The sequence below is a fragment of the Lagopus leucura genome, unplaced genomic scaffold (assembly GCF_019238085.1).
Source record: "Lagopus leucura isolate 7727_CA_CO unplaced genomic scaffold, USGS_WTPT01 Super-Scaffold_100001, whole genome shotgun sequence".
Taxonomy (NCBI): domain Eukaryota; kingdom Metazoa; phylum Chordata; class Aves; order Galliformes; family Phasianidae; genus Lagopus; species Lagopus leucura.
In genome coordinates this window covers 23,117,637-23,134,573 of record NW_024962262.1, presented here as the reverse complement: position 1 = coordinate 23,134,573, position 16,937 = coordinate 23,117,637, and the positions used below count along the sequence as shown (strand labels likewise).

Here is a 16,937-nt window from a genome sequence, read left to right as displayed (position 1 = left end):
TGAATGGAGCCTGCAGAATAAATCGTTAACCTGTAACCTCATCCAGTCAGCATGCAGTCTATTAAGTTTGTACTCCTGTGATTCATGCTCTTGTGTTCACTGCTACTGCTGCATTTGTTTCCATGTATCTTTCTCCCAGTATTACATAGTGTCATACAAGCCAAAATAGCAAGGCGCTGGAGAGGGAGAAGCAGGGGCTGTGAAAGACAATTAGCGACCTGCCGACTTACTTGCATGAGGATGACTGAAGCATCCCTTTCCCTGTGTCTCTTCACACTGATGGCCCCAGAGCACATCTGCGTCACATAGAAGGGAGGGGGCGGCTTGGCGAGAGGCACTGAGACACACAGAAAATTGCATAGTGAGGACCTTGACAGACTCACAGATTCTCTTCCCCCCCCTCCCCAGTCCCCCCGCCTCCTACATACAGCATATATAAAGGAACCCTGCTTTAACCCTGTGCCAGCTCTCTGGCTTTGCTATCCCAGATAACTGCAGGCATAGGACTCCCCTGAGAAATGGGATGGGAAGGCGGGAGGTGGAGAGAGGCTTCCAGGTGACTTCTCCTCCTCCAGCAACGCCCGGGCACGGAGCTCCAGGAGGCAGAGGAAGAGCCACCTGCCTCCTGCTGTGGCTGCCGCTGCCGGTCCTCTCCGGCCGCCGGCTCCGCTTGCCCCTCCGTTCATCAAATTACCGCTTCTTTACAGCCTCTCACCCGCTCTTCTCTCGCAAGTGCCTGTCTCCCCTGAGAGGTGTCTCTCATTTCTGCCTCTCTCTCCACCCCTTTCCACTGATCACCGTGCAATTCTCGTCAGCTCTGGGCATCTCTTCCTCTCCCTTCCCTGTGCTGGGTGTCTCTACCTCCTCTCGGCTCTGTGCATCGCTCCATCCATCCATCCTCCCTCTCTCTCCGCACTGGTGTGTGCGCGCATCTCCCTCCAGCCGCCGGCTGCCAGCCCTCGCCCTGCAGCGCTGCCTGGAGCAGCCGCCACCGCCGCCCGGCCCTGCCCGGCCGCCGTGAGTCCCGCCTCAGCCCGCGTCCTCCGCCCGCCTCGGCACCATGTCCGGCTCCGGCAGGAAAGACTTCGACGTGAAACATATCCTTCGCCTCCGCTGGAAACTATTCAGCCACCCCTCGCCGGCGGGCGGCCCGGCGGGGGGGGGCTGCTTGCCGCCCGACAGCAGCTTCGAGCACTGGGGGCCCAGCCAGAGCCGCCTGCTGAAGAGCCAGGAGAGAGGAAACGGCGCCTTCTGGAAGAAATCCGCCTCCTCCGCCTCCTCCTCGGCGGCCACCACCGCCAGTCCGCCCAACGGGACGCTGCTGCCCGCCGGCGGCCGGCCCCGCGGGGGGCACGGCCCGGGGCCTCCGCCGCCCCGCACCGTCTTCTACGTGGAGTCCCTGGAGGAAGAAGAGGAGGAGGCGGAGGCGGCGCCCGGCAGGATGGAGGTCGCCCGGGAACCCGAGAAGCCCCTGGCGCCGCCGGAGCAGAAGGAAGCGCCGAGGGGCTGCGCGGACGGCGGGTGTCCTGCAACAGGTGACGGAGGAGGGCACAGGTAGGAAAACCCGTTGGCTCGCCCTGCGCGGGCCGGGAGGATCGGGAGGCCGTGCCCCTGCCGCGCGGCTGGGAGGAGCTACGGGAGCGGGGCTCGGGGAGGAAAGTTTCCTGGGAGCTGGGGTACGGGGCTCATCCGTTGCAGGCGCCACTGTTTGTGGGAGAGGAGCGGGAGGGCGGCCCCGGCTTCCCGGGGGAACGTGGCCTGCTGCGCCGCCAGCTGTGGCCACCCAACTTTAGGAGAAGTTAACCGAAATGCGAGGGTGAGGCGGTGATGTTCTGCGCGCTGAGGTGTCAGGTGACCGCTGAAAAAGCGACGTCTCCTCTCTGGGAACTGCCTCTAAATGGTGTTAGAGAAAAGAATTTAAGAGTCATGAACTGAGTGATACCTAAAAAAACCCATACGAACCGGCAAGTCACAGGCAGGTTCTGATAGCTTCACATGGAATGTCTTTGAATGTTGAACCTTTTCTTTTCTTCTCAGTCCCACTCCCAACACAAACAGACATTAAAGTTATTAGGAGAGGGAAATGTAGCTCTGACAGAGCTTCCAGAAGTACTGTCTTATGAGGATGAGAAACTCTTTGTTGATTTAATTCTGACTGCCCAAACTCCCGATGGTTAAAGTAAATTTATTTCTAGCTCCCTTGTCATTTACTACTTCTTCTGTGGCAAGTAAACATACAGGTCTGTTTCTAAATAGAAAAGAGACATCTAGCATTCTTGTGGCATAACTTAGCATCTTACTGAAAGTAAAATATATCAAATACTTAGTTTAGATAAAGAGATAACTGCATTTTTTAGATTAACATAGCTGCACATATACATCAAATTCTAGCTTTTTTCTCATAGTACAAATTACAGAAGTGGAGAATACATTCTAAAGCATACATTCTCTGCTTTAAGCTCTTAATTGTGTTAGCAGTGGAGTTCTTTTCATAGTAAATGAATGTCGAATAGCTGTTGAATGTTGAATGGCAGTATATGATATTAGGTAAAAGATCAGAGATGCTATGATTTCTATAAACATAGGAAGTTATTCTAAATAAGAAACATAGAATCATAGAATGGCTTACATTGAAAGGGAACTCAAAGATCATTAGAGGATAGGATTTGATAGAAAATATTAAGATAATGGAGGTAAGACAAAAGGTTTACTCTCCAGGGTTTCTGAACACAATAGTTTAAAAACTGCTGCAAATACAATACTGTTGTATAGATGGTATATTTTGTGCACTGCTGAGCATCTTCACAGATCTTACACACTGGCTGATGCTTACAGGGTTTTGATGGCACCACTTAATTTATATGAACTTCCTCATAGAATTGTCAAGGTTGGAAAAGACCCCAAGATCATCCAGTGCAACCGTCCACCTATCACCAATAAATCATCACATCACATAAGTACTCTGTGATACATATCTAATTTACTCCTTTTGGGATTTTATGGCCTATTTCTTTCATGTTTTTCATTTATTGATAGTGAAACAACATCTAGTAATCAGTAGATACTAGGCTTGTTGAAGTCATATGCTAAAGTTTGCCAAAATTCAAAATAATTTAGATATCATTGTGTTATTAATGAAAATGCCCCTTTGAAATATGAAAATGTTTAAGATATTTTACAGTCTGAGACTTCATTTTTGTTTTTCTGTCCAAGACCTTTTGGTTTATCCATATCAATTTTGAATGTTCTGAAAAGAGATGATCAAATACTGCAAAAATGTTGGTGGTGTTATTGACTACCCAGTGCCTGATTCCATGGTCCAAAAATCTTCCTATGCCTCAACATCTGCTCTTTTTTTTTGTAGAAATTATCTCTTTGTAAATGATGCAAACTTTAATACTTCATTATGGAGATACATAGTTGTGCACATATATATAACTGCACTTCAGTCCTGAATGATAGATGCTACCAGATATGTAAACAGCCATACATTCTTAACTCTCAGCAAGCCTTAAGGCTAGTATTTTCTTGGTACAGAGAGTATAAAATTGCTAGCTCATGGCTCCCTTTGGTATTTTGTCCTGAACACAGAATCACAGAACGATATAATTGCAGAGCCACAGAATCATAGAATGACTTGGATTGGAAGGGACATTAAGGATTATCCAGTCCTACCCCACTGCTGTGGGGTAGACCAGGCCACCCAGAGCTTCATCCATCCAAGATTTGAATCCCTCTAGAGATGGGACATCCACAGCTTCTCTGAACTTGTTCCAGTGCCTTATTGCCATCTGAGAAAACAACTTCCTCCCAATATCTTAATCTTGCCTTTTAGTTTCAAACCCTGGTCATATCACTACATATTTTACAGCTATTTTAAAACATTAGAACTGTTGGGAAACATTTTTGTTTTGTGAAATCAATGAGAATTCATCATGAAACATAGCCACAATATTTCAAATGTAGAGAACAGGAGATCTCCAGGAGTGTAGCGTTGGTAGTATGTTATGTGAGAAGCAAGTCAACATGGAAGTTTTGGTTTTATGCTCCGTATTAATATATTTGTTACTACTTTTTTTTTTTTTTCTTCCCATTTTTTTTCCTTGGAACTTGTATCCCCAAACCTTTCTTTCTAGTTGTTTCCTTCCGCTCAATACCCAAATTCTGTTCTGGAATTCTTTTTCCTGATAATAATATATGTATTTACAGAACTTCTCTGTTGGGGCTATTTATGGATTTGTAGTTACAGTATTTTCACATATCTAAGTTAAATACCTTAATTTTAATATTCTGGAGTATATTATGGAATTTATGTCATAGGATAGAGAGGTTGAGTTCTGTTTTATTTATTTGCTTTGGTACATTTCTAAAGAACATCCTGTTGGGTTAATTGTACAGATATTTTTTGTGTGTAAGTAGGGTTACATGGATAATTCCACTGGCCTTAGGAAGACCTTACATCATTATTCATGATATAAAATACTGAAATAAGCGCTCTACATTCCATATTGTTTTGTAAAAATAAAATAAAATAAAATATTTTACAGTGAGTTTAGTGTTAAGACACTGTTTGTTTGAAATCTCTCAAAAGCCTACATATCAAATTGTTTTACAGCTTGCATGTCAAATTTCAAAATGACTGTGTAAGATATCACAGATTCTATTTTGATCTTAATTATATAAGAAAAAGCTGTCAGAAAAATAATCTATACAGTGGATTTGCAATTAAGATTTAAAATCAACTCAAAAAATCTTGGAAAATACCAGTTCTAAGATTTGTCCCGTGTGTTATAATGGAGTTTTTGCATGATCATGTTTGCTTTTTCTACATGACCTATCAACCAACTCACAAGACGAATAGCACTCACTTAATAAGCCATGTTTTATTCTTTCCTTGCTCACTGAATTATAGAATGCTTTACTTGTTTTAAACTATCCAAACCTTTACTTTGATGACATAATTACTCAGGAGCTTTCAGTACTGTTCCATTTATGGGACTTCCTAACTTTGAAGTCTTTGGCTTTGCTTACCTCAATTTCCACCCCACCCCCCCAGTAGATTTGTTTGTTGGTTTGGCTTTAGGAAAGGATGGAAATGGAAGAGAAATTATGTGTTGTTAATTTGTCTTCCCTGGGATGCAGGACTGAAACTTCAGGATTCAGTGTCACTTGAATGGGTAGAATAACTAATGAGAAAAGGAGGTTCACAGCTGTGTGGATAATTATAAGGATGATTATGTGTGGTCTGTGCAAAAGATCTGGAGATATGGCAGCTGAAGTGAAAGCAGTCTGTAGAACCTTCTGCTTTGTTTGAGATTCACATGGCAAGCACACACACACTTTTCTTCTTGTTCCCAAACTTAGTTCCCTTAATTCCATCCTTTCTAAACTCCTTTTGTCTTAGTATTTATTCTTCTGGATCTTATCCTAGCCATGCTCTCCTTTGCAGTCTCAATCTTTTGTGACTATATGATTTAAATCCTGGGCTTTTCACACAGAGAGTCTCACTTGATTTTCCTCACTTTTTGTGATTTCCTCTGCTATAGGACTGTCCGTTCTTTGTTGTATTTTGTCCCAGATGCTTACACAAGTCAAGTCCAGCTGTCCTGTAATTGCTTAAAAACTGTTCATACCTCTCATCTTCTTGCACTTTTTCCTACTCTGTATTTCAGTATCCTTCAGAGCTTCCTCCACCTCAATTCTAATGGAATTTTTACACAGAATTTCCATTCCTGTGTTCCTTCTCTCGTGTCCACTTTTGCCCTGTTCTTCTGATTTCTTTCCTGAATTGCTGCCAAGTTGATGGTACCATTTGCTATATCTAATGGTCAGTAAGACCCCTAAGTGTCAGTAATTCGATGACGCAGTTTTATCTTATCTCTTTCTTAGATACCCATTTTAGAATAAGATAAATTTTCATCCAGACATGCCTATTTTCCTTCACTGAGTGTAACAGTAGTCTAGAGTGACTAATTTATATTAAAGGTTTGATTTAATGTTTAATATTCAGTTAAATTTGGAAGAAAAAAAAAAAGATAATCTGAAGTCTATGTTGCAAATTCAAATTATTCTAAATTAATGATATCTTGGTAGATTTTTATAGTGTGAGTAAAGAGCATATAACTCATCCTAATGCATGCAAAGGTGCTGTTATAAAACATGGGGACAGTAAACACACAAGAAACCAACACTTAAAAGCTTTTCTTGTTATTATCCATGTAATTTAAATATTGGATGAAATGATATTTTCAACAGAGTGGTAGAATGTTCCAAGTTTGAAGGAACCCACAAGTATCACTGACTCTAGCTACTGGCTCCATGCAGGACTACCCAAAAATTAAACCATGCGTCTGAGTGCATTGTCAAAATGCTTCTCGAATGCTGTAAGTCTTTGGTGCCATGACCATTTCCTGGGCAGCCTGTTCCAATGCTCAACCACTGTCTCACTGAAGAATTTTTTCCAAATACCTAACATGAACCTCCCCTGACATAGCTCCACACAGTTTGCATGGCACATACCTCTGATCTCAGAGAGCAGATATAAGAACCTCCACTTCTTTGAGGAAGCTGTAGGCCATCATGAGATCTGTGTCTCCTCTTCTCTGGATTGAACAAACCAAAGGACCTCAGGTACTCCTCAGACATAGGTAAGAAGTGTAAATACTGTTTGCTCTTTCTGTGGTATATAAGAAAGTAGGTATGGAGAAGAGTAGCATTTTAGAATTCGTAAGTATTCGGAAACTGTGGTGGCTGATAAAAACAGTGTTTTCATTTCTAAAAGCATGACATACATGTGTGCATGTAGACATCTAAATTTGTATTATTTACATTGTTTTTAAATCACAATATGTAATAATGTAAAAAGTGGATATGTATACATGTATACATATATATGTGCATATATACATACTTTTTACATTCCTATATAGATATTAATAAATTGGTTATAGGGTTGGGGTTTTTTTAGTGCTATTTTTGTGAGCAGTAAAATTTACTTAAATAGCATAAATGGAAAAAAATTAGAAAATATCATTGGTATCTGTGTTAAATTCATAAAGATGGTGCTGCTGCATATAGGTTAACATACTTTTCACACCTGATCTTTGCTTTCTAAAACCTAGTTTTTATTCCTTTGACATATTTTATTATATATTGTTGCAAACTGCTTAAGAGATTGCTCTTCCCTTTTATATCTCAAATTTGCATTTCCTAGGTGAAAACTTTTTTTCTAAAAATTTTACTATAATCTTTTCACAGAATTTCCTAGTAGATGAATTTCTCCACTCTCAGTTACATACTGGCTGTCTTGTATGCTTTTTTTTTAGCAATTAGGATCCACAGTCCATTCTTTCACTTATGTAGGCATCTCATCTTTACACTTTTTTTTGCTACTTCGTGTGGAATTTTATGTATTCACTTGTCCCAGCTGGATTGATATGTGGGCTCTAAAGTAGAAGGTAAGTAGATTCTGGTCCTCTCATATTCAGGCTCTTAAAGAAATCAGAGAACATCTAGCCTAGCCTAGTGTCTCTACAAAGGTGCTTTTACTTGTATCAGGTACATCAGTTTGTGCTTTAAATATGTATTCTACACAAAACAGAATTTCTTGAGTTGTTGAGTAAAACAGAAAACAAAGCATGAACATGGGTATATCAGAAAATTCAAAATACACTTGGGGAAAGAATTCAGACTTAGTACAATGTTGTATGTATTGGAATACAGTTTGGAATTATTTGCTATCTAGTTTACTACATTAGAATGAACACTAGAAATGAAACATTTACCATTAGATCTCCTTGGAAATAAAGCATTTTCTCCTTCATTCTTTGGCATTGTTTCAGTGCTTGCTATTATCTGAGTTTGAAAGACAGATTTGTCTATTTTCCAAAAGTCCCTTTCAAAATTATTTCCTGAATCTAAAATAATAATCTTTATCACTTTGAATTGATTGTCAATTATGACACTTTCTTATTGCCTATTAGTGACTGGCTTTACTATGTGCAATGCATCATTCGTCATTCTTTTTTTTTTCCTCACTGCATCAGTCAGGCTTTCTGCTTTACTGTGTATAATCAACACTAGAATCATCTACCTTCGGTAATGCTTGGATTTGTCATTTATTTTTATCCTCCTTCCCACTCTAACCACATGGGAAAAACATTGCTATTACCCCATGTTTTTACCCCTTTTTTACTGCTACTGTAGTGGAGCTTAGTGCAGTGTTCAGAAAGGAGGCCAAAACACAAATAGAGGATGACATTCTTTCCAGACAGGTATAACCGAACACTTAAACCATCTTATCTGAATATAGTCCTAGGCTGAATCCGTCTTTGGATTCTAGTTGATACTACTCAGCTTTGTAAACAGGGTATAGAAGTATATAGGGAGAAGAAATGTGAATGCATACATTAAATATATGTTTGTTTTTGTTGAAGCTGTTTCATAGAATATCCTAGAGTTTAGTGATGAAGAAGTTCTTTTAGAGCATAGAAGTTCTCTCTTGGAGGATAGCCAATGTCACTCTGGTCTTCAAAAAGAGCAAGAAGGAAGATCCAGGCAATTATAGGCCAGTCAGCCTCACCTCTGTCCCTGGAAAGGTGATGGAACAGCTTGTGCTGGATGTCATCTACAGACAACTGGAAGAAAAGGAGGTTATCAAGAGTAGTCAGCATGGGTTCACCAGGGGGAGGTCGTGCTTGACCAATCTGGTAGCCTTCTATGATGTTGTCTCTGTCTGGGTGGATGGGGGGAGAGCAGTGGATGTAGTCTACCTTGATTTCAGCAAGGCATTTGATACTGTCCCCCACGACATCCTTATAACAAAGCTGAGGAAGTGTGGGATAGATGAGTGGACAGTGAGGTGGGTTGAAAACTGGCTGACTGGCAGAGCGCAGAGGATCATTGTTGGCAGTGCAGTGTGGTTGGAGGCCTGTAACCAGCGGTGTTCCTCAGGGGTTGGTGCTGGGCCCGGTCTTGTTCAACATCTTCATCAATGACCTTGATGAGGGAGTAGTGGCCACCCTCAGCAAGTTTGCTGATGATACAAAGTTGGGAGGATTGGCTGACACGCCTGAAGGTCGTGCTGCCATTCAGCGAGACCTGGACAGGCTGGAGAGCTGGGCAGTAAGAAACCGGATGAGGTTCAACAAAAGCAAGTGTAGAGTCTTGCATCTGGGGAGGAATAATTGCATGCACCGGTACAGGTTGGGGGATGACCTGCTGGAGAGGAGCTCTGCAGAGAAGGACCTGGGTGTCCTGGTGGACGACAGGTTGGCCATGAGCCAGCAGTGTGCCCTTGTGGCCAAGAGGGCCAATGGCATTCTGGGTTGCATTAAAAAGAGTGTGTCCAGCAGGTCGAGGGAGGTGATCCTCTCCCTCTACTCTGCCCTGGTAAGGCCTCATCTGGAGTACTGCATCCAGTTCTGGGCTCCCCAGTACAAAAAAGACAGGGATCTCTTGGAAAGAGTCCAGCAGAGGGCCACAAAAATGGTGAAGGGCCTGGAGCATGAAGAAAGGCTGAGTGAACTGGGTCTGTTCAGCCTTCAGGAAAGAAGGCTGAGAGGGGACCTGATCCAGGTCTATAAATATCTAAGGTGTGGGGGGCAGAATGGCGAGGCTGGACTGTTTTCAGTGGTGAGTGGAGACAGGAGAAGGGGAAACGGCCGGAAACTGCAGCATAGGAAGTTCCGCACAAATGTGCGCAAGAACTTCTTTACAGTGAGGGTGACGGAGCACTGGAACAGGCTGCCCAGGGAGGTGGTGGAGTCTCCTTCTCTGGAGATGTTCAAGACCTTCCTGGATGCTTACCTGTGCGACCTGGTGTAGGGAACCTGCTTTGGCAGGGGGGTTGGACTCGATGATCTCTGGAGGTCCCTTCCAACACCTACAATTCTGTGATTCTGTGATTAAGCTTCTTGGACAAATGTCGTAAATGTGGAGAAGATATGCAAAAAGTTCATCTGAATATACAAGAATAACTTCAGATTTGCAGCTTTCTGTTTGTAAGCTTCCTACTGAAATATAAGTTAATTTAATCTTGTAGACAAGTTAGGTGTGTCACTATTCTCTGTCTTCAGAATGATCGGGTTCACCACTTTTTCGCAAATTCCTTATTTCTCTGCTTTTAAACAGGAAATAGGAGTGATTTTAGTATACATCCATTCATTATTCATCACCACATATACTTTGGCTTCTATGCATGCAACTGAATTATGATTATTTGTGAATGATCAAAAGGTTCCTTTTACAAAAAGATTTATTACATAACTTAATAGTACTATGCATCAAGTATATCTTCCATACCTGCTCTAGTTACTTATTTGAATTTTTTTTTAATAATTACTAGTCCATTTTTTTTCTTAATCTTTGCTATTAATTAACTTCCAGTGATAGCCTGCTTTTTTTTTTAGCAATTATCTGAAGAGCAGAACAAAAATATCTCAAAAGAAATAAATAATAAAAGATTAGCAATAGCATGCACACCTACAAAATAGGATTTATAACAAGAAAGAAAGAAGGAAAGAAAATGGAATGAACCATCTAATATTTTGATAGAAATACATTTTGGATTTTTTTGTGTTCTAATGACAGATGTAAATGTAGGATGCAAAACTGCTTTTCAGAAGATGCTTTAACTGACGAGGTTTCAATAAACATTTGTTAATCAGCATATTTGTTTATTATTAAGCCTCTCAATTTGAGTTTTGCATATCTTAACTCTTGTTATTTTATCTTAGATTAATGGGTTTTGTTGAAAAATATATTATTTGGGATGATTGAGACATGGATGAAAGTGAATGCTTCATTTGGGGTGGAAATGGAATTTATCAAAACCCCTATAAAAGGGAAGGAAGTGAAACATCTTTTTCACATGCAGAAATAGAAACAATAGTTGCTTTTATGTCAGAATCGTAGGATATATCAGTTGGAATTTTTCAGATTTTTCTTCTGGGCCAAGTACTTTAATTGTAGTCACTAATGATTAAATAATGAAATAAAGCTTATACTTTAAGATATACTTCTCAAAAATGAAAAAAAAAAAAATCTTGGAAGTATTGTCAGTATGTTACTGTGCAGAATTAGAATCTAAAATAACCCTGAAAAAAAGAGACAGTCTCTTAAAAGTGAATATAGAGCAGTTCAACTTAATATTCTGCCAGAAGAATAATCAGGAAAAATACCCAATGGGATCAACTGACCATGCAGCAGTTCTGCAAAAGATTGGCAGTTAGTAAAGAACAAGTAAAATATGAGTAAACAATACCATGCTGCAGCTTAAAAAATAATCAAAGGAATATACAGACAGATGCATAGCCTTTGAAACAAGCTGATTTGGTAGAGTTTCAGCCCCGCTATTGTCAAGGATAGTCTTTGGAAAAATTCCAGATAAAAATCCTAGAATTCTAGGAAACATGGCATACAAAAAAATTGCTATAGGAAGCATATTTTCCCTTCTCATTTGATAGAAGTATTGATCTACTCGTCCTGTGAAGGGAGTATTGGAGAAGACTTAAAGGGCTTAAATTACAATCAGACATTCAGCAGGCAACAGAATGTATAGATAGTGAAGCACAGAAACAGATTTCCTGGGAGCCCTGTGGACTGGTGAATGTAAGTGATTAGAAGAAAAGCTAAACAAACATCAGCCAAACATGATGTGTCTAGGAATGATAGCCCTTTTTCTTTAAAGCCAGAAGTGTATCAAGTAATCTTTCATGAAAAATTAGCCGGTATCTTTCTATGAAAAAGTTTCTTCCAAATGCTGATAGTTTTTAAAAATCCAAACATTTTGTACGGAGAGTAAAAGTTGATCATCTTTTTATGAGCAAGACTCTGAATTCTCTTACACTAAGAGAAAACAGAAACAGCAACTTGGAGAACTGAACATCTCTTCTAATCAAGGAGACTGCTGTCTGAAGTGTCCTATTTTGTTTGTAGTGGTGATTGGGAATTGTGTCAGAAAAAAAGGAAGAGACAGGGAAGGGAGGAATTTGTGTTGCCTTCTCAAAGTCTTCCTCCTGAAAGAGGGAATCATCAGAGGATTTCCTTCCAAATCTCAGTGATTAGGAACTGATACAGATGCTTCTCAAATCTTTTCTCTGCCATTGCATTTAATTTCCTTATGCATTAAGAGGAACATTTTTAAAATATTAATGGAAAAGTTTAAGCTGCAGAAAAACTGAAAAATAACAAGATTATTTAATCACAAGTGTGAATTTTGGGAAGAATTGATTTTTACTTTTTATTTTAATTATTATTATTCACAAAGTAATTTTATATTACAACTGAAGATGGCTAGAAATATGTGAAGTCAAATATCTTCACTATTCAGAGTCTTTTTTCCTCACCTGTTCTAGTATATTAAATAGAGCCTCTTATGATTACTGTGCTGTAGGAAAAGTTCAAATATACTTCAGGGTTTTTCTTTTGGTTTGTTTTGGTTTTCATGTTAGCATATGAAAACATCAGTTGAAAACAAACAAAAAAAACAAACCAACAGATGGTTTGTGCATTCTGTTACAAGCAGATGATAAGCACTTTGACTAGTATTGTGTAGATAATATTGTTTGCTAAAAGTTTTGAAGAAAAGTATGAAAGCGGCTTAAATGAAGCAGAAAAATATTTATGTCTGTTTTTACATATGAAAAGGTGAAGAATCTACATATTTCAACATATGCACTTTTTTATGTTTCTGTCTGTGTAAATATAGATAGGATGAAAAACAAGGAACTACTAATTTTAAAGCCACAACATTGTTCTGTTCTACAGATTTCTAAATCTTTTTGGATGCAATTATTTAGCAGAATGGAATGTTTCAGTTCATTACATTATATATATATATATATATATATATATATATATATATATATATATATTTTTTTTTTCTTTTGGCAATGCCTCTCCCCTTTTGACCATCTTGAATATCAAATAGATAGCTTTTAACTGATGCTTTATTAAATGATTTTTATTTCTTTTTATTTTTGATGTTTGGTCATTACTTCATTTTTTTCATGAAAAAATGCAAATAATATTATTGCCCTTTTCCTTTTTCATAAAAATAGATTGGAGGAGATTGGTGCTTAGAGAAAGTACATTTTTCTTTTGGAGCCTGAAAAACATCAACGTATCATATCTCAGAAACAATGACTTCAGAAATATTCTTTATAGCTATTATTGATAGCTTCTGGTAATTGTATTCATGACAACTGTAAAACTAAAGTAGTTTTCTACAAGTCCTGTATTTACACGTACTTGATATACTATTGACAACAGCCTAGGATCTAATCTGCTTTACAACTTTACCATATTTCTTGTCCTTCCTACAAGTATCCTTAATTATTCTTAAATTAAAGCTTATAGATTACTATCAACATAATATTTCAAGCTTATTACCCCTTATTGCTACAGAATACTCAGTAAGATGTAGTGTCAAAGGGGAATGAGATGTATTATCTTGTACAGAAAATACCATTTTAGTTAAAAGCTTAACAGGGCCAAAAGAGCTGTATTGTTCTTCTGATAAGACTTGAGTTTCAAACTATCTATTGGCCCTGCTGTATTGACCTTTTAAAATGACATTTCTTCTTAAATCTCTACATTTCATTACAAATTAATTTAACTAAACATTGTAAGAAAAGTTTCTGGGAATAGAACAATCTGTAGGTATTATAGATACTATTATTATAACCAGAGCATTTTCGGTAAATGAGATTCATGCTAGAGAAACTACTAAATTGTTAGTTATCCTGTTTCGATCTACAAGGATTTTTCATAGTAGTATTATTGCCTGTTGGATTATGAGAACCAAAACAATTTGTCAACTGTGCCAAATTTTCTTGGATAGAACTGCAGGCAGTTAATGTCTGTGCAGCTATTTTAGGCTTGTTTTTACAATGATGTATTCATTTGTTAATAGAATTTTGACAGTCCAGTGGTGATCTAGCTAATGGATTTATCAATTTATTGACCTAACAATTGTATACAGTTCATCTGGGTAAAGAGAATGTGGGATATTATGCTCAGAAGTAGTTTTCTACCTGTACGATGAAATTATGTGCATTAGTTGAATAAGGAAAAGTAGAAATTTGTTAAGGAACAGTCCAAATAGAGCTTCAAATGGTTTTGCAAATAACAGAGGATCCAAGTAGTAACAGAGGGTTCAAGTATTTGGATGAACTTAATTCAATTTTATTCAAGTAGTACTATTGTTAACCTCCTTTAGATGCACTACAGAATTAAAGTTCACGAGATAGCTTTGTGAAGGAAAAAAAAAAAAGAAAAAAAAAAGGAGCATAATACTTTAATCACAGAACACTTATTCATTTGTTCATATTTCAGTACCATGTCAGAAAAAATTTGTTTTGTACCTCCTGCAACCCAACCTTCACTGAATATCACATTACTGAGATAAGTACACAAATTAATTGTGTTCCTGCAAGTTTTAGAAAATACTTCATTTGCACATGGCAGCTGGCGTGCCGCCACCAAAGTTCTTTTGGAAAGGTTGGTGTGTATCTGTGAACAGATAACAGAAAATCTTGTTATGCTTCAACTAAGAGAACAAAAATGTATTAGGAATCAAGCCGTATTAGTTCTGATGAAGAGTACAAGTTTTAATTGTATTACATTGTGTGTTAAGTACAATATTAACAACCAAGTCTTGGTTTAAAACCAGGGTGCCTCATTGCACTGGGCATTGTTGGAACTCTTTTTAGTATGAAATTGACTGGAAATGAGTAGAATTATTTTTTAACTGAGGAACAATGGAGCTGAGAAAGTATAGAATAAAACAATGCAAAAAATAGCTGTAAGGCAACAGTGAACTGCTGCTGTCTTCATGGCAGTTTAATTCATTTTGCTTCAAAACTACATCAATCGAGGAGCATTTGCAGGGACAGTTATCATATGTCAGTGGAGAGACAGTGATATCTTAAGATAGATCAGCTTGTTTACTTGCTACTATCTGTCCACATCCCAGTACTAAAAACTCTAAATGTTGAATTTCACTTTATTCAATAAAACAGAAAAATAAAAAATGTTAGTTGTCTTGTTTTATCCAATATTTTTGATATACATCTAGCTTAGCATTCACAGACCTGAAACCAGCTTGGAAGGTATTGGATGGTTTAGTTTAGTTTGCTCCAAACTGTGTTGCAAAGGGCTCCATGTTTGTTGCATTTGAAGAAGCCAGTATGGTATATAGGTTTTATATTTATTGTTTTGTTGCTTTGAAGAATGTGAGGTCTGAAGCAGAATATTAATTTTGGTGAGGAACTGAAAGTTCAGTTCTATCTTACAAAGGCATTATTAGGTTTTTGTATTACAAGGAAAACAGGATCACCATTCACTACAGAATACTGCATTTCACTTTGGTGACTTATTCTGTTGTGTCTTCCTACACTCTTTATAGCCAATTGAGAAATACACACTTATAAGTCAGCCACTGTCAAGCTGACATATATCAAATGATTGAATGCCTACAATGAAATGGAATGGATCATGCTTCAGAAGTGCCTGGATGTCTACAGTGCACATCCCAACTTTCCATCAAAGTATAGTGTATATATATATACATGCATACATATACATATATACTATATATGCATATATACAATACATGCATACACACACACACACACACACATATATATATATATATGAATAGACAAGGGCAAAAGAAAATCTGAATATTACCTTTCTGACGTGTTTCATGACAAGGCAGAATAAACGATCAGCTTAAGGAAATGATATTAAAATGATTAAAAATAAAATGATATGAAGAATTAAAAGAGAATACACAGCAGAAGCAAAAATAAACTTTCACAGAGTTACTTGAAATTACAGCCACTACTTCAGAGACATTAGGATGAAAATGTAACTCAGTTTGCAGAAGGATCTAATTAAAAGCTGAAACAAGAATTACACATTGTAGATCTTCATAATGAAAATTCTTATACCTATAAATTTGCAATAAAAAAATGAAAATCTCAAGTGTGAAATTTCAAGCTACTTTTTCAATTGAAAGTGATAGACATTTATTTATGTGGATGAACATTTCTGAATTTATAACAACTGCACTGAAGTTGAAACTTAGTCTTAGAGTGTCCTATAGTTATCGACAATTCAACTACTAATTGTAGCTAAAATCCATTTGACCTTTATTGAGCAGTAGTGTCTTACCAAATTTTTGGTTTGGTCAAGACAAACTAATTGTAGTTCTGAAGACATATCTGTAATAATTTCATTTTATTAAAACTTAAAGGTTATTCTCCTTTTTTCTTTCTCTGCCAAGAATATGCCAGAATTAAATATACCTGACAAAACAAACAAACAAACAAACAAACCACAACCAACTAACCAAAAACAAAACAAAACAACACAAAAGAGAAAAGCATCCCTGTAAAGCCGTAAGGAAAAGAAATGTGCATTTCTCTCCTTTTTGGTAGATACACTTTCCCTCCTTTAAGCAGAACATCTCACAAACTCAACTCTTGTCTTAATATTTTATAACCTTAAACCTTATAAAAGTTTAACTCTGATATAAAAGTTTAATACATAGCAGAAGTCAGATGCTGAATAAGAATGTTTTGGAAGGGATTCTTAAGCACAAAGAAGAAAGCACTGAAGTCATTTGTGTCTTTTTCATGTTTGAAAAACCAGCTTCAGTGTCACCCCCTCAGTTTTTTTTTTTGACAAAAGGACCATCAAAAGATTAGTTATAAGCTTTGGAAAAGGTTACGTTCATAATGTCAAGCATAGAAGTAATGGAAACATTTGCAGACTTTTACATTTTCAGTTTGCATGTTTCTAAAGTCAGTTAAAAATATCATTCAGAGATAAATGCATTTTGAAATAAGCAATGCTGAAGCTTTATCTTCCAGAAAGTATTTTAAAAGAAAATGAGTAAGAGAAAAATGATTAATTTGTATTGCAGACTG

The 16,937-nt window shown here is 37.9% G+C and overlaps 1 protein-coding gene across 2 annotated transcripts in view; it reads left to right on the top strand.

Annotated features, from left to right (window-relative positions):
• The first annotated feature begins 1,060 nt into the window (after positions 1-1,060).
• KLHL1 (kelch like family member 1) overlaps positions 1,061-16,937 on the top strand; it is a 233,951-nt gene continuing 218,074 nt past the window's right edge. For both annotated transcript variants that reach the window (XM_042867520.1, XM_042867519.1), the window contains exon 1: positions 1,061-1,554. In XM_042867520.1, coding sequence (XP_042723454.1) covers positions 1,061-1,554 — 494 coding nt within the window. The remainder of the gene's footprint in view (positions 1,555-16,937) is intronic.